General features: G+C 41.6%; 1 protein-coding gene across 1 annotated transcript in view; it reads left to right on the plus strand.

Moving 5' to 3' along the window:
• Positions 1-23,559, plus strand: part of LOC109474650 (plexin domain-containing protein 2-like) — a 41,255-nt gene extending 17,696 nt beyond the window's left edge. The window contains exons 2-17 of the mRNA XM_019774998.1: positions 2,152-2,246; positions 2,723-2,803; positions 9,275-9,412; positions 9,744-9,813; positions 10,237-10,359; positions 10,653-10,706; positions 11,139-11,203; positions 11,440-11,539; positions 11,827-11,922; positions 16,292-16,373; positions 20,030-20,090; positions 20,724-20,925; positions 21,208-21,363; positions 21,588-21,685; positions 22,123-22,231; positions 22,620-23,559. Of these exons, the coding sequence (XP_019630557.1) occupies positions 2,152-2,246; positions 2,723-2,803; positions 9,275-9,412; positions 9,744-9,813; positions 10,237-10,359; positions 10,653-10,706; positions 11,139-11,203; positions 11,440-11,539; positions 11,827-11,922; positions 16,292-16,373; positions 20,030-20,090; positions 20,724-20,925; positions 21,208-21,363; positions 21,588-21,685; positions 22,123-22,203 (1,502 nt within the window). The 3' untranslated portion in view covers positions 22,204-22,231; positions 22,620-23,559. The remainder of the gene's footprint in view (positions 1-2,151; positions 2,247-2,722; positions 2,804-9,274; positions 9,413-9,743; positions 9,814-10,236; positions 10,360-10,652; positions 10,707-11,138; positions 11,204-11,439; positions 11,540-11,826; positions 11,923-16,291; positions 16,374-20,029; positions 20,091-20,723; positions 20,926-21,207; positions 21,364-21,587; positions 21,686-22,122; positions 22,232-22,619) is intronic.
• Positions 23,560-23,607: the final 48 nt, after the last annotated feature.

Raw genomic sequence — 23,607 nt, forward strand, 5'->3', positions numbered from 1 at the left:
AATTTGAAATTCCCAAAGGAGTATATACGTATTAAAGACAACAGCCGCGTTCGTAAACATGTCAAAACAATACCTTAGGTAATCAATCATGGTTATCAATTTGAAACTATTCGACGTGTGTGAGACTGCGAAAGAATTAACGTAAATAAAATTAAGCCTACTCGAATAGCATAATGTATCCATATATCCATCGTAAGAAGGTAAGGTTTGTTTACTCATTGACACTATCTCATGCCTGTTCAGATATCAAGTTGTATTATAGTCAAATGTAAATTATATTAAGCGGATACTGAGGCAATTTATACATAGATGAAGTAGAGCTTGATGCATTGATATCATACAGCAAAAGATGTTTTCTAGATATTGCAATGTCTTTCCAAAGGCTTATATGATCTAGCTTCAATAAGGAATGTGTATCAAAATCTACTCTTGGAATCCAGTTATCAATCATTCTGTTATTAATAGCTTACACTGACGAAGTGTATTCCATACTGTATAATTCAACAATGAAAACGTCCCATCTTCCCTTTTGTGTACCCAAAGCTGGAGAAAGTTTATAGTCTGGGAGGACACTCCTGACTTTTAGGAGTATAATTACATCTGCCCTTCGCACGTCATGATGAGGAAATCACGCCGATTCCCGCGGCTCCAGGGCCATTACTTCTGATTAACTTACAAGCGAGTGTGGGGAGACTGAACATGACTCCCCCATCTCGTGATGGAGGCACGCGCGGACCGGGATTTGTTTCATCACAAGATTGAAGGCCGGCCCGTCCATGATGCGGGAATCTAATCAAAAAGCAACACTGAGAACGCAATCTATCAGCGTCACTTCGTGTTGCACGCCTTTTTACAAACGGGAATGGACCGAGTGGGAGGAATTCAAAAGTACGTTTGGGAGAGTTATTTCAGCTATAGGTTCTTCTAACCGGGTTATAGAGTATACAAAGGGAAGGCTGTTCACGATAACGACAGGAGACAGCCAGCTTTCGTAGCTTAACCATTAATCAGTCTATGTTTAGATTACTTTCCGTCACACACATAATAACGAGAATCAACGTAGTGGAATGAATTCAAAAGAATGGTTGATAAGAGTTCACTCAACCGTAGCTTGTTACCAGGCAAGCCAGTGTAAAAGAAATATTTTTCATGATCATCAGTTTGAACTGCTTTATAGGCTCCCTTGGAAATCAGCCTTCAATGGCTGAAGTGACTACCCATATGTTTGAAACATTAATAAATGAATAAATAAATAACTGCTGTTATAGAACATCTTCTAGAAGCTTTCAGTAAGATAAGGAATCGGTAATTTTAGCGGAAATCTTGTTTATGAAGGCTTATGTGTGGCTGTTTAGTGAAGCCACTTTAGCAGCATGTAATTGTAGAAAAGCCACACACCCACTATCATCCTGGTAATGAAATGCATCGATCACTTCCCAACGAATTCTAGTCGTTATGGAATATCGATCTTCATTCAGTTCAGGCTTAGCGAGCTCTCCGACAGCGTACTATTACAACAACGCTTCGCCGAGATCTAATCCTGTCTTGTCATGCTTTCAAGGTTAAAGTATTACGGATTTCACGCCTAGTTATAGATTTTTACTTTGCACATTGTTTGCTGTCAAATCCACATGCATTCACCATGTTATGTTTGAATTTCAAAGAACGGGTTTAATCTTTTGATGGTATTGTTCACTTTGAATGTCTACTGCTGTCTAATTTGGTCGTCTTTACAGATTTCTTAATGATTTCTGACGCACTAGTTTGGGAGCATGAAGTCAAGGGCACGTGACTACAGTCTAGCCTGTTGGCAGAACGTACTGCGCCTGCGCGAAACCCTGGATTTTTCATGGTTTTCATTGGATCAGCGTTACATCAAACTTTAAATTTGCTCGTTGCTTTGAAAATATGACATCGTATTCGCTATTTGAAATTAGTGAATACGACCTTTACCTGAGACGTTCTGCCGAAATGCTATGCAAAATGCAGTAACAATAACAGGTTTCACGCAGGCGCAGTACGTTCTCCTGATGTCCTCAGTATTCAGTCAAAGGTCTAACGAAAAAGCAGCCGCATGGCCGAACAACCCATTGAGGCAGAATAAAGGCTTTGATTTGACTTGACTTGACTTGACCCTGTTTTCCTCCACAGCCCACCCACGGTCCGTGGACGAGCTAAATCTCGTCAAACCACGCGAGACTGCCCGTAGCCGGGTACGGCGGAACGGGGCCGTGTCGCAACAACAGGTCTGTATCAGTTTTCTCATTAGTACTGGCAGTGGTATTGATTTTAGTATTGATAAACCTAATAGCATCCAGACTTCACGGACACAAAGCAAGGCCTGTCATATTACACCGAACAGCTTGGTACACGTACGTTAGAATGTAAACCTTACATAAGTCACCGACTGACTAACAACGTGGGTTCAAAAACAGTAAAGATTGACCAAACAAGGAGACTAATTGGCCAGGGAAGTTCACTGACTGACTCTCCTGGCCAATTGTTTCGATTTGTGCCGAATTCTACTATCCGTGCCCCTATTGGAAGGCCCAGTGAAGGCTAGCTATTTAGCTAGAATGTATTATACTATAGCACTCTTCTTGCATTTTCTGATTAGGCTTACACACTACAAATTTGAGAAACATTGATTCCAGGTTAACGACAGAGAAACCTGCCGACTGTTATTTTTTTTAAGCTGATGTCGTTATTTGTTTGTCATCAGGTCCCAACAGAAGGGCCGATAGAACACCCGGGACAACAGAGACCGCCTGAGAAGGAACAGGAGCCAGTTCTGGTGAAACAGGTACGGTAGTGCAGCTAAGTCAGACCTCAGTCAGCTTACTGATGTGCCCTGTGTGGCAGAGACTGGCATTCTCGTATAGGACTGTTCAGCCATAGCTGAAGCTGTAGGGCTGATGTATCAATTAGGATTTTACCATGATCAATGTTGACTGAAGGAGGCTGTGACTAGTGCAGCTTACAATCAGTCATCCACTTACTCATTCGTTCAGCTCTCTCTCTCTCACTCACTCACTCACACACACACACTCTCTCTCTCCCTCACTGACACTGACACTGCGACTTGTTCCAGCTTCTTTACTAGCAAAGTTGCGAGAGCGTGCAGGACAGCACTGAAACTTCCGACACATACGGACAGATGAAAAACAATTCAAGAGCGTCCAAAATTGGCATCAACAAAATCAAGCCTCAAGACAATCAAGGCAATCTTTCAGACCCTCCCGCGGGTGCGCAGCAGACGCCGCAGTTTATTGATTCTGATGGTTCAAACAAATGGGCCTCAGCTAATCCACTCTCGGCAGTGTACACAGGGGAGTCCGTGCGCACCCAGCGTGCCGGCTGCGGACCACGTAACGATAGTCACAGTTCAGAACCTCTCCAACCGTGAAGCCACACAGGCACAGACGTGCTGCGTTGCATATCTTAACTTCGTTACTTCATCGTGTCTTAGACAATCTAAGGAGATTACAATCACGAAACTCGATGGCCCGATAACGACGAGCGGAATCTGCTTGTATGTTCTCGAGAGAATGTTCCTGCACGTTTTTCAGTGAAGTACGTAATTGAGGTCATTTGTCTTTATGTCTTTACAGACACTCGCGAATCCCACAACATGCCCTGCAACAGCAAACCTGCTACAGTAATCAATTATATTAACCCTAAACAGTACACCTGGGGTCCGCGCGGACCCCAGCACTATATATTCTGTAATATCTTTTTTGTTTCTAAAGATTTTTTTCTGAAATTTTAGGTAATTGTCACCCACAAAGTTGTCTCTCAATACAGTGCAGAAAACTCCGTTTCTACCATTTATAAAAAAAATTATATCTGATTTTCTTTTGGGGTCCGCGCGGACCCCAGCTGGCTTTCGATCATAATGGATACACTGGCGTTCTTATACATTACCTTATTTCCGTTTTTATATGTTTTTATGCACTCATCGTATGTCTACCAAGTTTTCAGAGAACGGTGTAGTAATAGAATTAAATTTCGATAACTTTGGTGTAATTATGACGTCATATGACGTCAGAGCTAATAATATAGTCCACCATATTGGATTTTGACCAATGACGTCATCAAATTAGCATATTCTATGCATATTAAATGATTTAACTTATATTTGATTATGTAAGATGTTATTAATGTTGGAAAAGAAGTGTAATTTAATATAAAACTCAGAAAATTTTTATGTTTAAACCAAAATTACTTCTATTTAAAAAAACTGCCTGCTAGAAACCCGTTGCCATGGCAACACAAAAAAACATCAACTTACTAGTATTAAACTAATATGAACTTTTTTCCAGAGACATTTTAGGAAAGGTCTCCAAATTTGATACTTCTAGCGCAATCCGTTTAGCCGCTATCTGAGATCAAAGTTGGGCCTCAAAAGCCCCTTCAGTCTGAAATGGGTTTAAAAATCGGGTATTTCTTCTTGTCTTCTTTTCTTCACCAAAAAATAGAAAAAGGTCAAAATGTATGATTTTTGTATGTAATGTGGACACAGAGGTTCCCACATCAGTTTGCAAAACAATTGAGCTGGTAGCATGTTGATAATTTCTTAAAATTAGCAAAAAACTGTACTGCGCGGACCCCAGGTGTACAGATTAATCAGTCCGGGAAGGTGTACTGTTGAGGGTTAATGTATACATCACATCACGTTGCAGCCATTTGAAACCACGAACTGAACTGATACATGTAAATGGATCTATGAAATCTAATGCTTTATTCAAATAAAACACGTTGCCTCAAGTCAAGGAGGACGCCCCAAATGTTTTGTTCAAATCACTTTGGGAAGGAGCTCAGTGTTCACTAATGATCCCGGCTTCGAGCACAAACTGCCTACCCGGCAGAGTGATACTTGAGTGATACCTCTGTAGTTGATGGTGCAGCAAACCGAATTCCGCTGTGGTATGAACCAGGTGAGCGGAGATGACACGAAGATCCGCCTGTCTGCTGTCGAGGCGCCAGTCAAGGTCTTCAGCTAAACTTCTTTCATCAGATTGTAAACTCCAACTCTTCCATAGACTCCTTTCTTCACAACAGACATTTTACTGATACAAAACAGGTGATTTGTCATGGCTGACAGTCCAATGGACCACTGTGTCTGATTTGGCAGGGAAGGGCCAATGCATTAGCGCCCCGAATCTCTGACACTGACTGCATTTAAAAGCACTATCTGCAGACATTTGTCATTTCGTTTCTCCCTCTAGGCTCATATTCCTCACAAAACTCAGTTTTAGTGTACTTCATTGGATTTACACCAGTTTGGATGTTGCATGTGCACTCAGGTATGTAAACAGGCCATACAGTCTAGCAGGATCCGTGTATACGTGAGCTACGCAATGCTCAAAACTGGGAGAGAGCTGCGGTGAGGGCAACATATCCCATCCATGAACTGCAGGGGAAAATAAACTGTATGGTGACCAAACTCCCCCGGCAGTATTATTATAGTTGGCTAAATTTGACTTAGTTTTCAGCTAGTATTGTCAGTTTGATGGAGACTGTATCAGATGGTCTGTACGGATTACCGGATACGGTATTGTGAACCGACGACGAAATCCTAACTAATCAGCTATTAATTTCTCCAGAGAGCTTCCCTTTTAGGTTTGTCAGTGGAGTGAGTAATTGGGGTCATTGTTTCTATCCTAACTAGAAACTCCCACCTCATCCCTGACGTCTTTACCATGAAACGTGAGAGTATAACCAATCCATAAGTCTAACTCCTGACGGGACCAAAGCTTAGATTCGTCTTTGCATTTATTTCTAATTACAATCTTCGGTTGCTTTCTGTTGTTCTCTAGTTATCTGTATGTAGAAATATTATTACACTTATTTTCAGAATGTCTTATAAAACCATTGATGGTCTGTAGTAGACTCATCAGTCTTTACTTCAAGTGACGCGTCTTCATGTCTTGTACGTTACTTGATTGTTTTACCTCATTTTTATATACATCTTAATGTGACATGCGTGCAGTGAGCATATATATAAAGACATTTATGTAATGTAATTTTAATGTAAAACAAATAACACCAGCAATGTCAATGAAGGTTAGACATCCAGGTAACGTAATGGACAAAAGACAGTTACTCAAGCAACTGGTTGTTGACAACTTCAAAATCTATCCATTTGCTTAAGTTGTTTTCCTGTGTGAATAAGTTCTGACAGCTAGTCATCCCGGGCCACTGCGTCCCTGGGGTGGTCTGTCAGCCGCTGACGTCTCCTCCACTCCCCGCCACTTCCGCTGCCGGGAGATACCAGAACTGATGACATCTTCCTACATGACGGATCACCTCCTCTCCGAGATGCTTCCTCACAAGTAAATTGATGGATCTTGGGAATTTCCGGTAGTCTTATAACGACAAGCGACGCTCCTGAGTATTTATAATAACGGTGACGTTAAGAATATTATCACTCTACATTACTGAGAAACCACGTCTTCCTCCAAAGTTGTAACTCTTTATTACCCAGTTGGTGTACAACCATAAAAACAATTTCCCTCGCCAGAAATGAGAAACCATATCTATCTGATTTGAAACCAGTGAAATCGGTATTACTAATTTACCTTGTGTTTTAATATTTTTATTTATTATTTTTTATTCTCATTTATAACGGTATCAGGAACGTCAAGGTGATAATCACTTTGCATTAAGAGCAAGTATGTCTTCTTGTAGAGCTGTAATTTCGTATTTCTTATTAGTGAACAATATGAAGTCCAATTCCCTGTTGCTGGCCGATAAATGAGCAACGGTAAGTATGAAACAATATTGAAAGCAGGTTTTGTTTATGAATACTATATTGCAATGCTAGACTTATTGTTTTTGTTTTTGGCAATAATTAGCTCTAAATAAATAAGGTGTGACTCCTTTAACACGGGATCTCCGGCTTTACCTTCTATCCGAGAGGACGTCCCTAACCGAAGCTAGGTACTCATTTCACCTGAGTCAAGTGAGATACAACCACAATAAGACAAGGGAGTTTGATACATGCCTAACCTTTCAGTAATCCTCACAAAATCACTACATGAGTAATTCCAGGCCCGTGCAGAATAGATTACGGCGCGGCCCGGCGTTGTGCTGATGCGTCCCGCGGTGATGGGTGCCATTTCTCCGGCAGCTTCGCGGCAGGGACGAGCGATGATGGAGGGTCGTGGGGCGGCAACAGTCAATAACTCACGTGCTTCCGGCGGACCCGCCAAATATCACCGGCATCCATTCATATTACCCGCCAGGCACAGGGTGGCAGGGGCGGCTAAATTGTGGGGCGTGGGAGTTGCGGGGTTCACCATACTATAAAAAGATACTTGTGGCAACTTCATGGAAAGAAACTTAACTTTGCGTCGAAGCGTCCGTCCAACAAGAACATTGCACTTCACATCTTCTGTGCTGAAAGCATCTCGTCTCTGAACATCTATAGGTCACAATTATCTGATGGTATTTCTTTGGCAGTGAGTGTTGTAAACCACTCCACAACCACATTGAAGTTTTTTGTCGTATTCATCATCTAGAATGGTCATCCAGAATTCCTCAGAGTATATCAGTTAGTGCTGAATTATAGAATGTCAAGAGCAGGTCGATGTGATCTTGCCGTTTCTTCGCATGCCTTGTAACGACTAAACTTATGTCGATATTTTGCAATATCAGTAAGCCCTTTCCAGGCGGCAGAACGTGATGAGCCGATCTGTCTTTACCCGTGCCATAATGTGATCTGTCCCAGACCATCTTACAGCAAATCGCTTTCACTTGCTGTTTACTTAACACTCGCCCCCGCTGATCGATCAGAATCAGCGCTAACCAAACCCTGGACTGGCGGGGTGCCGGCTGGTTTAGCCGGGAGAAGAGCCGTATCGACCGGGCCTGGCAGACTGTCAGGGCAATTTGGACAAGAGGATCTTTCTTCAGACATCGTTAGAAGCTGATATCGGCGTGCTCTGCCAGATCTCACCCCGGGCAAGAGACGTTATGGGTGGATTCGTAGGATTTGGGATTTGAAGGTGGGAAGAATTGATTAACATTTAGGATTTGAATTCGATTTGGGAATCGTTGTAGGCATAACCCGTGTTAGTAATGATGGAAATGTACGCACAGTTTTCACACATGTAAGTATGACTACTTAGTATATTGGAATTAAAATAGATTACAACGCATCATAGACGAATTCGTCTATAGGGCCAAAGGTCTGACTACAAACAAACTTGCTTTCACCCCCCCCCTCCCCAATGGAAAATTCTTTCATCAAAAAGACTTGCACTTGATGCAAGCACGTCTAACCCCCAGTTAAGGGGGAAGTGACGTTGAATTCAGGATAAGAAGAAGATTCTGAACCACGCTGCATCATCGAGAGACGTCGCAAGCTGCCTGACCGGCATACGTTAAAGAACGGACACCTGCTTCACTTAGTACAGGATCCTCCACGCGTTTTGGAAAGAGCAGCGTCACACTCCAGCTGGCATGTAGATGGCGCCTACTTGTTCCCGACTCACAGCCGGGCCCTGTGGCTAATTGGATGGCCTTGGCTGCACGTCCCGCTGCCGCACAATCAATGAAATAAAATTCATGTGTAATTGGCCAATTACGGCTTAACTGCTAAAGTGTGAAACTTTCTTCACGCCTGGCCACGCAAATTCTCCAGCAGTTCTGGTAAGAGCATCACTCAGGGGGATTTACACCTCAAACCTGTTAGAACCGCCGTTTCACGTCTTTTCCAACTGCCTGCAAAGACGCGTTAAGTCTCTAAAGGCTGATAAACCCTCCTGCACGGAGACAGATGCCACACATTACGTCTTCTCAACCGGAGGAAAGTCGTTCCACTTGGAGGAACTCGTTACCACCAGGACGTGCCTTCCATGGGAAATTAAGGACCTCACACCGTGACTGAGACTTTGGTGTGACCCGTGGCTCTCTAAAGACCTGTCCTCTGCCCCAGTATCTGCCGGAAATCCCCGTGAAATGTTCGCAAACATCAACTGTTTCTGTCATTACGACATACCTCCTGAGGTTTTATATTGTTTAATTTACGGGGACGTCTTTCTTCAATCGAAGTCTTATGGGTATGAAATACGCGGTCACAATATTCGTCGTAATTCATAGTACGATGTTGAAAATCCCTTCATTGTTGTAGTCCCTTGACGTATTTTTCGCAGGATCAACGAAATTACCTAAATAAAAGGACGGTAACAAGATTGAAATACGAATGTGAAATGATTATTCTTGTACCATTTTGTTGATATGTAATCAATGTGGCATTGTTGCCTTTCAGGACAAGTTCCAATACTACACGTCCAAGTACTTCACGATGACCCCGCCAGGTTCTACAGTATGGGTCAACATGGACGACCCCAGATCCATGGCAACGGTCGCGTACGGCCCGGGGTCCAATCACCAGCGAGGAGCTATGGTGGGTGGGGCTGATGAGTGACAGCACATTGAAATTTTGTTTGGTATTAAACGATTCCTACGCGTATGCATTGGCTGTGTCTTAATTACGGTATCATACATATACATGTATACTCAAGTATATCTTTTTTCACAACAATTGCTATTTTATATACATATGTAACTAGCTTGTAAAAGCAAGATTAGTACTTTCATGACATCAATTTAATGCCGTCACCATGTCTTGTTGATGCTTAATCTCCCAATTACAGTTGTGATCACACAAATCTTCAATGATAAGGCTCACCCAACATGTTTGTATGTTGAAAATGGTTCTCTTTTTTCCAACCCAGACAGTGTCTTTATCCTTTGACTTCCCGTTCTATGGACACCCCATCCGGAATATATCTCTGGTAACTAATGGTAGGTCAATCTCTTAAGAAAGATACACTTGGGATCCATAATTTACAAACTGACATTTCACAATATTAGCTAGTTATCTTACATCATAAGAAGAACTAGAAAGGTAACATTTGCAATGCAAAGCGTCCCTGTCTTCTTTGATGTTCTGTAAGTCCTAGACCTTCGCACTTGGTCTGCTCTGTTAATAATTTTTATGGTGACAGGAGTTTAAATCCCTCCTTCTACAAAATTGCAACATTATGTAATCCAACACCAGTTACCATGGTGACAGACGGTCAGGTTCATGTCATTGACCAGGTCAGTGTTTGGAACGGAAGAAAAAACAGAGCAATTTCGTATTGTTTTTGGCAAAAACAATACGTTTTCCTTCGGTAAACAAACAAAGTTATGAGAATTTTTAAAAAATACATCATTTCTGTCCAGGTTTCTTGTACACCGGCACCCTCCTGCACAAGTCCCTGACAGACACGCAGTACATCGCACCTCTCATGGCGAACTTCGACCCTAACGTCAACCCGGAGTCCATGGTTCGCTACAGGGATAATGGTGGGCATTGCCATTGATACTTCTGATTAGAGAGAGAAGATGTTGTTCTAGTAAGCCCAAACGTAATTTAGTTACACGTGTTTTAAGATTTTCTGGGAGAGAAACAAGAAAGAGAGAAACATTTTGCTGCCAAAACCGTGCCTATCTAGTAGATGTGCCACAGACATAGTTCTGGATACGCGTAAAATATGGTGCTGAGGTTCTGGATACACCGAAACTATCCATAACCGTGCCTGAACATAGTTCTGGATACAGCACAGTTCTGGAAACGACATATACTGTTTCTCTTATAGGTACGTCCTTCACCGCAGAGTGGACCAAGATCAGATTGAGAGACGACGAGGAAGGTAAGAGGCAATCACCACACAGAAACTCATTTGTGAAATGATGTCGTCAGGCGTGCTTCCATGTAAGAAAATTGCTGCGTTGGCATTTCCTGATGCACATTTTATAGACTTTTATAAGGCTCCTTAAGATCAGTGGGAAAGGTCTAAGATTTGTGGAACAGAGCTGAATACCAAAGGATCATCATCATCATCATCATCATTACGGACATGTGGATGGAAATACGTCCATTCTCGTTTAGAAAGTTTTAGCGTCCCTGTCTTCTTTGATGCTCTGTAAGTCCTAGACCTACGCCCCGAATTTCCGGGCAAGTTGGTCTATTTGAATATATGGCTTTTTTTGCAAGATCTCCCAACACATGTAAATATATAATATCTACATTAAAATGTTTTCATTGTGTTAGACCTCCAACTGATAGTACTGTTCCTCCACAGCCGGCCCTTTTACCTTCCAAGTCACTCTGTCTACTGACGGAACCATCGTGTTTGCCTACAGACAGGTCAGTACAGTCCAGATAGTCCAAAAGACAGTTAGGACAATAAAGTTAGTTTAGTAAGGCTGATATTAGGCTTTATATTACGAACGTTACAAGTGTAGTCTTTGGTTGAGAACCCAATTTCTGGCTGTTGTTGTTGTTTTCAATTATATGGCGAAATAACTGATTGCATGTTGGTTCAATGACTGGCAACACATCTAACCAAACTGATGGTAATGGCTTATTTTATCACCCCGCAGATTCCGTTCCCAGTTTCCAGAATAGACGATTCCAAGTTGCCCGCCAAAGTAGGGGTGTCCGACGCCTACACAGTCGGAACTCGCCTGCTACCGTTCCTAGGTGCGTACAAATCAGACCCATTTATCTACTTCTGCTGAAGATTCCTTGTTTCGTAGCACTTGAGCTTTTCAAAGCGGCCCGGTAGGTTCAATAGGCAGCCAGTTTCATGAGAGCCTTTGCGACTGGGCATTGGGCCAAAATCACATTTATAAGCAGCTCTTTTTTATCACATTAACGTTGTACATGACTTTAAACCACCAAAATGCCGGATCCTGAATGACGTCAAAGTGACGTCACTACGCTCTATCGGAAATGATAACAACACTATTGACATAATTGACCCACAGATTTCGACAGAAAAACCATCTACGAGTATAACACGATAGAGCTGGATCTGACCAAGGTGCTGGAGGGAACTTTCTTCGTGCTGTCACCGAGGCCAAGTAAGTCTGGTGTTACCAATTATAACATTCATAACTTGTTTATTTCTTCAGACCTGTTTTGATAGGCCATGTGACGATCTTTGGTTTAGGGTCTTCAATAAACAAGTTTTGGCGAATATATTTAGCTAATACCATGCAACCATTCCTAAGTTTGTACCATTTGGAATTTTACTTCTGACCATCTCAAATACCACTGATTGTTTATTGTATTATTGTATTATTTTGATTATGATTTTTGAATTTATTTGTTATCTAATTGATTTACTTGTATCTTTAATTCTAATTATCATTTTATGTTATATCACTTTCCTTTATTACGTTATTATGTTCCCATGGGTTCCCTTGGAAATCAGTCTTCAACGCTGTTTCTTCTAAGATTAATAGATAGATAAATAAATAAATAATACTTTACGTTTTACGGCTTAGGAACGCCTGATGTATTGGGGTGTTTTTAACAAACAACACACGTTTTGTGAAGTAATCATCACAAGAGTAGAAAGTTATCTTAGTTGGCAACTGCCAATATTAAGGCCAGGTCCGTGGGGTTGACATTGGTCTTCAGAATACTTTCCTTTTGAGAGCGTAGCTGCTGGTGCAATAACCATCTTAAGATACAATCGTCTGGGCACAAAATTGCTTCGTCAGAACTAACCTCCAGCTAAAGAAAGGTTTCCGCGTTTCTGGCGTGGGCGATAGCTAAAACGTAATTACGAACTTGGGTTAAACCCAATATAGAGTTCCCGTAGGAATGCATGGCGCACACTAATACCTACAGCCTTTTCATTACTTGTGTTCAACTTACTGTCAATGGTTATCTCAAAGTGTCTCAAGTAGAGTAATTAATCCAAGCCTATTTTTGTCGCCGAGTCTCTTTCGTCCTCTTCGTATATAGTGTGTAAAAGATACTCGGCAGATAGAATAGGTTTGGAATCTTTGGAAACCAGGCTAGCAGCTATGTTCATTTGTAAAAGGCAACTGCCGCCGCTACATTCCATCAATATCACACTAGAAGAAGATGTGTGTCCGATTGAAACTCGTGAGGTTGACATCGTACAGTTGATCACACAGCGCACTTTCTTATCGCAGCTTTTCTTCCATTTGTTGGCACTACATAATGACATAAAATCATTCCAAGAGAGTAAGAGACGTACTACTAAATGCTTTCAGGGGCCGCTGTGTGTCTACTAAATTAATTTCAAACTGAAGGAGTGGTGAGTGCTTACTATAAGCTCCCGCGAGCTGGAATGAGCTTGATCAACCATTGATCAACAAGATGGCACAAGTTTAGGCACAGCTCCGTACTCAAATGCTAGGCTCGTGACTCTGTTCACTCCAGTTGAAGGACATTCATCGATAAGATCGTTAAGAGGAGCCTATGGACATTTTGGCCTTCATGCAAATACTTCAAGCTCGAACGCCTACAGCCTTCGGACATATCGCTTTATCTGGTGTACAATCCTGATCGGTTGGTAATGAACTCCTCAAGGACAAGTGTAGACAACCTGATGGAAGCTCGCTATTTGCTGGCATGCAATTCCTAGATAGGACGGCTCATGGGAAAAGTGCATCCACCGTTAGCTTACTTACCCAAATGGACTGACATGACGAAAAGTTAGAAATGGACATTTTTACGATGATAACACTGCACTGAGTGGTGGGAGAAGTGTGATTTAGGCTTTAAGTGATAAACTGCATTCACTACTTGCCAAATTCACAGGAATCTTTGCACATGATCATTTCCATCAGCTGACGTTACTGAAAGTTAGGAATGTGCACCTAATGGCAGTAGATGGGAAAACATCAGCATTACCACGATGGACGTTAGTCTATATATAGCTGGTGAACTAAAGAGTGAGAGTGTGCCATTTACAGTAATGGCTGAAAACTGCGTTTTTCCATTATCTGTTAAAGTTTAGACTAAATATGAACATTTGCAAAAGGGTATTTCAGTGGAGCTTTGGTGTTTTAGAGTACTGTACTATCAGGGGAAGACAGTATTGGCCATCAATTGTACAAGTAAGCCCCGTAAACTCATCGTGAGAAAAATTTATATCATGAACATACAACAACAAACAGTTTTGTATTTTGTTGTTTTTTTATATTATATCACACTTTTTGTTCCAGAAATCTGCCCGGCCGGGCCCCGGTTCGGGAATTCTGGCCTTGGCATCAGTGAGAAATGTAACACCAGTGTCCGGCATGTTAATGTTGTCTATTATTAAATACTGGCTGTACCTATTTTCCATCAATAAAACCATCAATACAACACCTCTAGATCATAAACTAGGCTCAGTGCCCCAGACTCACAGGCTTTTATTGGGTAATAGATCAAATCCCCCTCACAACGAATTGGCAGAGGGTCATGGAGTCAGGATAAAATTTGTAAATCTGTCTACCCAGCAAAATGTACCCAGATCTTAGTATAGAATTTATTGAACAAGGGAAGCCTACAGGCTTACTGCAACTTCAATCGACGCTTATTCGTTTTGAAGAGACTGCCAAACTAGCTCATAGCATGAGGCTATTATTAAGGGCCAATCGAAGCTACAATAAACGTTGTAGGATTTTCGATATCGTCTCGCCAATTCCTAGTTTGTACCGCCCTGGGGCAGAGTCTGTTTGTCTGAGACGGTCATTACTGAGCAGGCACCTCGAGTCAAATGTCTCATAAAGTAAAGATATAAATCAGCAGCCTGGAGTAAGATTAATGACTGGACCATTATTATTAAAGAATAAGCGTATTTGCCAGCGATATTCCCATTAGATGAATGAACTTGAACCCTGAAAGCCAAAATTGGTCACCCCAAGGCAAATGACTTGATATAAACTATTAAATCCGAGACCTGAAGTAAGATTATTAAGTCTCCAATAGCACAAGACTTAGTATTCTCGATATCATTACACTTATACATTTTGTTACTGATGTTCAGATAAAGTTAATAAACATCTACCTGAAAACTTGCAAAATTGTGAATGAACATTATTTGGTAAACTGACAGTTAACTCTCCTTGATCTGAAATTATAGTAACTACAATAATATAAGTTTTTATTCTTCTTTTTAATACTTAATTGCTAGTTACTGAGTTGGCATGTATATGTATGAGCTCCAAAGCATCCGAATATTTACCACAGTCTCGTAAACACAGTCACATTTCCAAACCGGGGCTCGGCCGGGCAGTCTAATGGAAAGAAACGTTTGATATAAAAGAACAAAGCACAAAAAAGTTGAAAAATCAATAATAGGAACTATTTGCGTATATCATTGATATATATATATATTGTTGATTTTTCGTTAATCGAAACAGCCCGGCCGGGCCCCGGTTTGGAAATGTTACTTCAGCATAAACAGAAAGAGTGTCCAATATTCCAACTAGGCCCTGCTATGTATCACGCCAGTAGACGCTGTGTTATTTATGGAGGTCTGCTGTCCACATGAAGGGAAAATTAACAAACCTACAATCTCATGGATCACTGCCAGGATCCGTATTGGAAACCCGGCCGAACGTTCTGATCACACCGTCCTCTAACCCTGGTCATGTCGCCACTCGTACTTTGATTAATGGTGTCGATACTGCTGCAATGTATATTGGATATCAGCACTAAATTCAACCATATGCAGAACTGCACTTAAACCACGGGATATATTCATATGCGAAAACAACAGCCTTTATCTTTATTACCAGGTCCTATAAGCCTCATAATACAGTAGGTTTAGTATCATAATGATGAATGGTTGCGGTAAGACAATAAAACACATTGCATATTAGTGAACGGATCCAGCTACATGTAATATATAACGAAGGTAACCATAAAACATAGAAGTTGTTACGTGTTGAATTCAGTTGCTCTGATCACGATAATTCTAATTGCATAATTTAATAATCATGTGTTGTTATCTATCATTATTACTATTTGATTCATTACTATTATTATACTCCCAATAGCTAATTAATGGTTGTTGCCATGTTACACTTGTTTATGATTTTAATATCCTCTCGCTGTCACGTATACATATACCTTATTAGTAGTATTGTGTACATATTAAACCTTAGATTAGTAGAAGTAGAACCTAGCATGTTATTTATACCAATCTTCAACACATTCTGTACTTATTGCCCTTGTCAGCTTGCCCTGTGTATGAACTTGCAATAAAGATTATTATCATTATTATTAGTTATCAAAAATTAATGTTGTCGAGGGAAGATCCCAGACAGGCCATTATGGCTTTTTATCTCTCCCTCACATCCTCTTTCGTTGTTTTTATGTTCACTTTATTACTTTTTCTTTGATTATCTGCGAATAAACAAACATCAAACATCATGGATGTGTTTCTTCCTGCTGTGCTCAAATGTTCCTCATATTTCCCAGCATGCAGTGATTTCCTGACGTGTGACAGCTGTGTGACGTCAGAGATCGGCTTCAACTGTGGTTGGTGCAATGTGTTACACAGGTGGGTAACATTTATGTAACTTGAAACTTATTCAAATTAGCTGTAAGTATGTCTAGCATCAAAGTACCTGATTAAGCAATCTTCGTTGTTTGTAGTATACGTTGATTTTAGGATGATTGTTTTCACGCACACGCACGTACGCACGCACGCACGCACGCACACACAGACACAGACACACACAGATACACCAGACACACACACAGACATACACACACACGCGCGCACGCACACACACACAGACAAACACACACGAGCGCGCGCGCACACACACACACACAGGCACACACACACACACACAAAAACGCACACACACAGACACATACACACACGCACGCACGCACACGTACATGTACGCACACACACGTGTACATTTTAGTTCAAGCTTGTCAATTTTGGTCTATAGGCAGTGTCTCTCAAATGAAACAGTGCTGCATTAATGGTCTGGGCAATTGGCATGGTAAAGAGTGTTTCCCGCGGTAACGGTCCATTATAGTGCAAAGTGATACAAAGTAAGTACCTGGTTTTAACAGGACCCCTTACAGCTATACCCAATGTTTCCCTCTAAATTGGCAATGTGTATTGGCATGGTCGTTGGAATAAAGAATGCATGTATTGCACAATACGATCGATCATGTAATACATGTAAGATTGATGGAATCTCTTTGCCCCTTTCAATGATTTTGCCATCCAATTCTTAGAGAAGTGTTTTCCGATAGCGGACTACTTCAAACAACATAAAAGAGATCGTTATGTTGGGAGAACAAACCCGTGTTTCTATTCGGCCATAGATCAGAATTGTAACCACCACTGGTCGCCTCAAATACATATGCCTCAAGGACGGTCGAACAGCATGTATTACAATGGCAGTTCAGTAGTGTGTGTGATAGATTTGGTTGAACATCTTTGCAGTAGAACTGCTTTCGAAGATTAGAAGTTCGCCTCAGTAAAGCCCCTGTCACACATAGCTGAATATGGCCTCCCGAACTCTCCATAACCATGGTTAGAAGTAGGTCGGCTAGTGTTCGGTCAGGTCGGCTACCTTTCGACTCCGCCAGCCGAATGTTTCCAAATATCTAAAATATACAATATTATCAACATTGAAGTACATCAAAGACATAGTCCACTTAAGATCCAACATGAGGCGGTCCTTCTCATGCATAATTCTACGTACAGTCGCCCATGTTTACATCTTTGTCGATCGTGCAGTAGAACTGCTTTCAAAAATAAGAAGTTCGCCTCTGTCACACATAGCGAACTCCCAATAACCATAGTTAGAAGTAGGTCGGTTGGTGTTCGGCCAGGTTGGCTAGTTTTCGGCTGCGCCAGCCTAATGTTTCAAAATATTTTACGAATATAACATCGAAGTTAGGTACATCAAAGACATAGTCCATTTATGATTTAAAAAATGAGGCGGTCCTTCTCATGCATTATTCTACAGTCGCCCATGTTAACTATGTGTTGTGACAAGACAAATTGCTTCCGTTTTCAATTTACAAAGATTATCCGGATTGAATGTGAGAGGATTGATGGTAATCCTGACTCGGTTGTGGATCAGCGACGCCGCTTCCTTCGTGCATCTTAAGTAAGACCCTGCGTCTTGCCTTCACCTCCTGGCATTTCTTAAGATAGTCTTTAAATCCGCAAACCCGTGCGGCATTTGCTCTTGAAGATGCCGGCTTTGGTGTTGAGGAAGTGCGTGCGTGGAATAAACATGGCGACTATTCCATCCGCTCTAGAACATACATTCCCGGACACTTCCCGGAAAATGCTTCAGTCTGACCCACGTAACAACCTAATTACATCCGCAGATTACTGTATAACAACTTGCAGTAAATCACGATACGTACAAGACCTAAGCACCGCTATCATATAAAAATCCCTAACCCCTCCGTAAACCCTTATTGGGAACTACATCCGGCAATTCTCCGCACAGTGGCTCCCTCGGGTCATCCCGCTCCCCGTTATACTAAAGTTATGACATTCATCGTCGTGAATTCGTCCATAAAGCCACTTTGGGAAGGTCGGAGATGATCCTTTGATGTTAAGGAGACCGATTCATCATGTTTGAACGGTGTGACCTCGCCGGTTTTGCATAGCTTTGATTAGCAGGTTCCATTGTGCTCGTTAACCCTTTATAAAGCCTTATTCATCAATCTTAGTATTCTTTGCAGCGGCGGGAAAACGCCGTATGTAGATGTAGTTACGCCTTGCAATTACTTGTCTTAAATGTGTATATCTTAACTACAGTCGTTTTGGACAAATGCAATGTAAAATCATTTATTCTTACTAAAAATGTATGATCTTTTTTACCTGTTGTAGAGTTGTAAGTAAACTTTAGTTTAAATCTTGTATAGTCAGCAGTTACCGATAGAAACGTTTTATAGAATATTCAATAGGTGATGTTACGAGGCCGTTAAAAGTCAGTTCCGTTTCACATGGAATCTCCAGGGTCTTGTATAATACAGTAATTGTGTAAAAACTGTAATGCCACCCAGATGTTAGCATCACTGGCATGACTGCCATATAGCCGTAAGGATTCTATTTAAGGAGCTTCTATAACCAAACAAAGGAAGTCATGAAATCACCGGCGTGCTCTATAAAAGGGAGAGGGTGCAGTAAAGTGCCTTTATAAATCGGCTTCTGTTTAAAGTTCAGTGGAGTGGATTCAGACGTGCTGTTCACTAACCTACATCGTGCTTCTTTGGAGAGCCATAAACCCCAGTCTACGCTACGTTTTTATGAAACACTGGTCATCTTAATATATATGACAAATGCATGGCCTTTCAATGTGTGTAAAACCTGTAAGCCCGACTACATGTTATTATCAATGTAACGACTGCCGTATAGCCCCACTTATTCTTTTAAATAAGCGTCTGAAAGCAAATAAGGAAATCCGTGAAATCTTCACTGAGCTCCATAAAAGGCAGGGAATGTCGTAAAGTTTATGTATCAAATCCCACCAATGATTGTAAAAGCTCATCCTTATCCCGTACAGCATAGTCTTTTGTGAGGTGGATTAGTCTATTTGTATGTTTGGTAATAGATGCTACAGGTTGTATCTTGTATACATTTTGTGTCATAAAGTTGTACCTTGTATACATTTGTGTCATAAAGTTGTAGGTTGCTAATTATCTACCTCTACATAAAGACCAGCGAGTTAGATACGGAATTGGGAATCAGCATTTTATTTTCTCTATTACCCTACTTTTTTACGTTTTATGTAACAGAGGCTAGGATATAAAAAACGTAACCATTCAAAATAGTAACAAGTTTAAAATTGGACCGTCCGAGCTTTGGCTTTGAAAAGAGAAAAACGGTTCTGCAAATTAAACATGACCAGTATAATAGTTCTTTATGAAGGGTGATACCAGGTTCACAGTATCTCTTTTCAAGATGACCAGTCTTGTAAATTTATGATGAAGGGTAATGTTATGTCCACAGTACGTACTTTTATCAAGTTTATCATGTAGTTAAGGACTTTCTCTCCAAAAGAATCAACATAGAATTTTACCATTTGTACTATACTATTATACGGTTCCTATTAGTTTTCTCCCAGCATTATATGACCCCCCCCCCCCCCCAAAGCCTGTAGAATTGGACTGGAGTAGTATTTTGATTAAAAAAAAACATTAACTATTGACTGTTGTTGGTTCCAGGTGTTCCGACGGACTGGACCGGCTGCGCCAGGAGTGGGTAGCCGCGAGCTGTGACGATCAGGTACGGTCAAGTGGAGGTCCTATTCTTACGTTCGTTAGAAGGTTACGTATTAGGTATACCGATACTGTATAGGGGTTGTAGATTTTCAACCGTTAATAATGTGGTGCATGTATCTTGATGATATTTGGGTTGGGACAACAAAGGATACCAACACCAAGAAAACAAACACAAATAACAAATAAACGACGAAGGTAGGAGATTTTTGACCTCTAGTTCTTCATCGAAACGACAAAGATCTCTTGGCATTGCACTTGAGCTTGGTATCCAAGTTGTTATTCCGTCTTTTATCTTTCTTTAAAAAAATCACGGTGATGTTGTCACATCGGCGCACCAAATCGGTAAGGTGTTTTTGGCATCCTGACCAGACAGAATAGCCTAAGAGGCTCGGTGGGCGTCACTCCACCGTATAGGTGGGGAAGTCGTGTAAAGTGCCTTTCCCAAGGGCACAACATCGGGCCACGGTGAGTATCGAACCCGGGACCTCTCGGTTCCGAGTCCAACGCTCTAACCGTTGCGCCACCGACGCCACACTTGCCTTTCTTAACTCAACAGAAGTGTGTCCCTTGCATCGAATGGATGTCTAACCTTCATCGAGATGTCTTAGACCATATGTTTGTTCCTTCCTTGTGTCAGAGTGCAGCGCGGACCATCTGTGACGTGGAGGACCCTGTAACCACCACCAGTGCCCCGCCCCTGCTCCAGGTGCCCGCCAGCACCGCCAAACCGCTAGCCACGCCCACGGCGTACTCAGCCGTCACCAACCATACTGTAGTCAGGAGCAACAGTCAAGTCCTGCAGACACCGGTGCTTCACAATGATCACAACCCTGTAACAGGTACGCTGTTTTCTTCAGAGTCACTATTCAGGGTATCACTGCGCAGAAAAATTTAAATTTACCAACGTTAGTAAATGCCAGTAAAGTCGGGTAATATAATTTTGACCTTAGAGAGGTCAACAAAGTGCACTATGTCCTGATTACCCACCTAAACCTCTTGCGGCACAGGATACCCGACTGTCGGTCTAAGATGCCTTCGCTTATGAAATACTCCAAATTTTCAGCACGAATTTGAATTATGGCGTTCTTTTTTAAATTTCGTTTTTATTTCATTTCCCACAGGCAAAAAAGAGCCGAAAGGGACGGTGGATAACAGCACGACCCGCCAAAGAATATTGAATAAGGACCTGGAGGCTGTGAAGAGCGTGGTGGGCAGCCCCATCAAGGGCAGCGCCATGGAGTTCAACAGAAGAAAAATACGGATGGAGATCATCATAGGTAACAATATCATATCATCTCAGTACTGGTTATTAACAATATGCATTGTACATAACAATATTAGTAGCAACACCTAACTTCAGTGCACAGTGAACAAGTAACTCTTAGATGTAGCTTCAGTGCACAGTGAACAAGTCATAATTACCCTGATGAAGATAACAGACAGTTGTCGAAGTTGTTGTGTATTTTTTAAAAAATTGAAATTTGCTATTGACTCATCCCAGGCATCATCGTGGCAGTAGTGGTGGTGGTAGTCGCTCTAGCCTGTATCATACACACGTATTCCCGCAAGTCATCCAGGTCCGGAGTTCTTGTTGTTCAGGTAATTATCTTTCATGGGAAGACTAGGGGTCTTTATTAAGCAGAAATGGTCACCAGTACATGCTGGATATGCAAACTGTGATAGTGTGTTGTTGTTTTGTACTGCACTACAACAAATGTTCTGTAGTCTACTGAACTGCAACTATAGTGCCCCGTGCTTAGATCTGTACTACACTGTAGTACTAGTGATGTGCAGTTTTTAATTGCTCTATTTGGCAGTATTCTGTAGTTATGTAGCCAGAAATCAGTATTCTGTAGTTCTATTCTGCACTATGGCAATGTCGTGTGATTCTATACCGAATGATAGATTGTAGAAGTGTAGCTGTATCTACAGAACAGTGGTCTTTTTAGAGTTCTCCACATGTGCACAGAACAGTGTTTTGTAGTTCTATTCTGCTATGTAATAATGTTGTGTGATTCTATACTGAACTGAAACAGTGTTTCTCTACACCTGAGTTTTCAGGTCAACGTCCTGAGGTGATGCTCCTGTCGTCAGACAAAGTGTACTTTGCACCGTGAGGCCGGGAGTCGGGGGGCGTCGGGACAGGTATGGGACAGCCAGGACTCTTAACATTCAAGGCGTCCAATGCAATTTCAGGATGGCGAACAGGATTTTCATTGTCAATTTTCTGGTCTTTCGTCTAATGTAGTAAGGCCATGTTGATTTGATTAAATGGATGCCATCCCCTGGGAAGCCCAAAGCTGATGCGAGCGTGCAAATAAAAACGTTTGGCAAAATAAAGTTGTATTCATTATGAAATGTAGGTGGTCAATGAACAAATGACTAAACGCACAGAATGTGTTATGGCGAATAATAGACTCTTCATTTTCATCCCTTCACATTTTCTAAAAGTAGAGTGCAAAGAATGTACTGTACCTCGCCATGTATTTACATGATACGTTTGCTGATACATGTGGTTTTATTTCTGTTCCAGACTTTTTTTCTTACCGCCGGACGGACGTCACACTATGTGTCATGTGGAAGACATTAAGAGTCAAACTTGTACAGCCATAAGCTCTAACCTACCTGTCGCCTGGAGACGGTTATCTGGAGACGGTTGCCTGGAGACGGTTACCAGGAGACGGTTACCTGGAGACGGTTGCCTGGAGACGGTTACCAGGAGACGGTTGCCTGGAGACGGTTGCCTGGAGACGGTCGCCAGGAGACGGTTGCCCTGACGGTTGCTTGGTAGCTGCTCTGTGAGAATTTACGGTCGCACAATGCCGCTAAATTGAAAAAGGCCCCGCCGGACTCCACAGACCACAATTGGACCGTTTTCAATTGCTCCATTACCTTGATTTGTGTACATAAAACAGACACGGATGGGTCATTTCTCAACATGATGGGAAATTCAAAAACTCTAACTTGACTGTGAATCTGTAAATAACGTGAGATAGCAGGAACTAAAGGGGATCTGGAATACCTGCAATCGTTGATTAAATTTGGCCTTGAATTTTGTGGTGTTGTGTGTAAGGATATGAAGTATTGATGTAGACACCAACTTGTGCATTGTTGTATAACAAAAGACGAATACCGTACGTGGCACAAGTCTAAATCGTGTACATCTATCTTAATCGTTGTAACTTGAAGACTATTATTACCTGTGACCCATGACCAATTTACCTTATTCTACGATTATGGCTGGATCCGTGTAGAGTAAGTTGAATATTTCACTGCGTTAAGGTTCACCAAGAGTCATGAAAGCTGCATTCTCACCTGTATCTCCGCTCTGAGACGCTATGTGGCACTGTCAATTCATCAACAAAAGGCTGTGACGCTGGGACCTTTGATAATTGACCAATCGTTGGACGGCATTTGTACCTGCGACATGTTGTGTCTTCTTTCATTCTTTACACCGGATTCTGGTCAACAGCCTGTGCAGTTAGAAAGTCTAGTAATGCGGTGAAAACCTATATTGCCAG

This window comes from Branchiostoma belcheri, unplaced genomic scaffold (assembly GCF_001625305.1).
Source record: "Branchiostoma belcheri isolate BF01 breed outbred unplaced genomic scaffold, Haploidv18h27 scaffold31, whole genome shotgun sequence".
Lineage (NCBI taxonomy): Eukaryota > Metazoa > Chordata > Leptocardii > Amphioxiformes > Branchiostomatidae > Branchiostoma > Branchiostoma belcheri.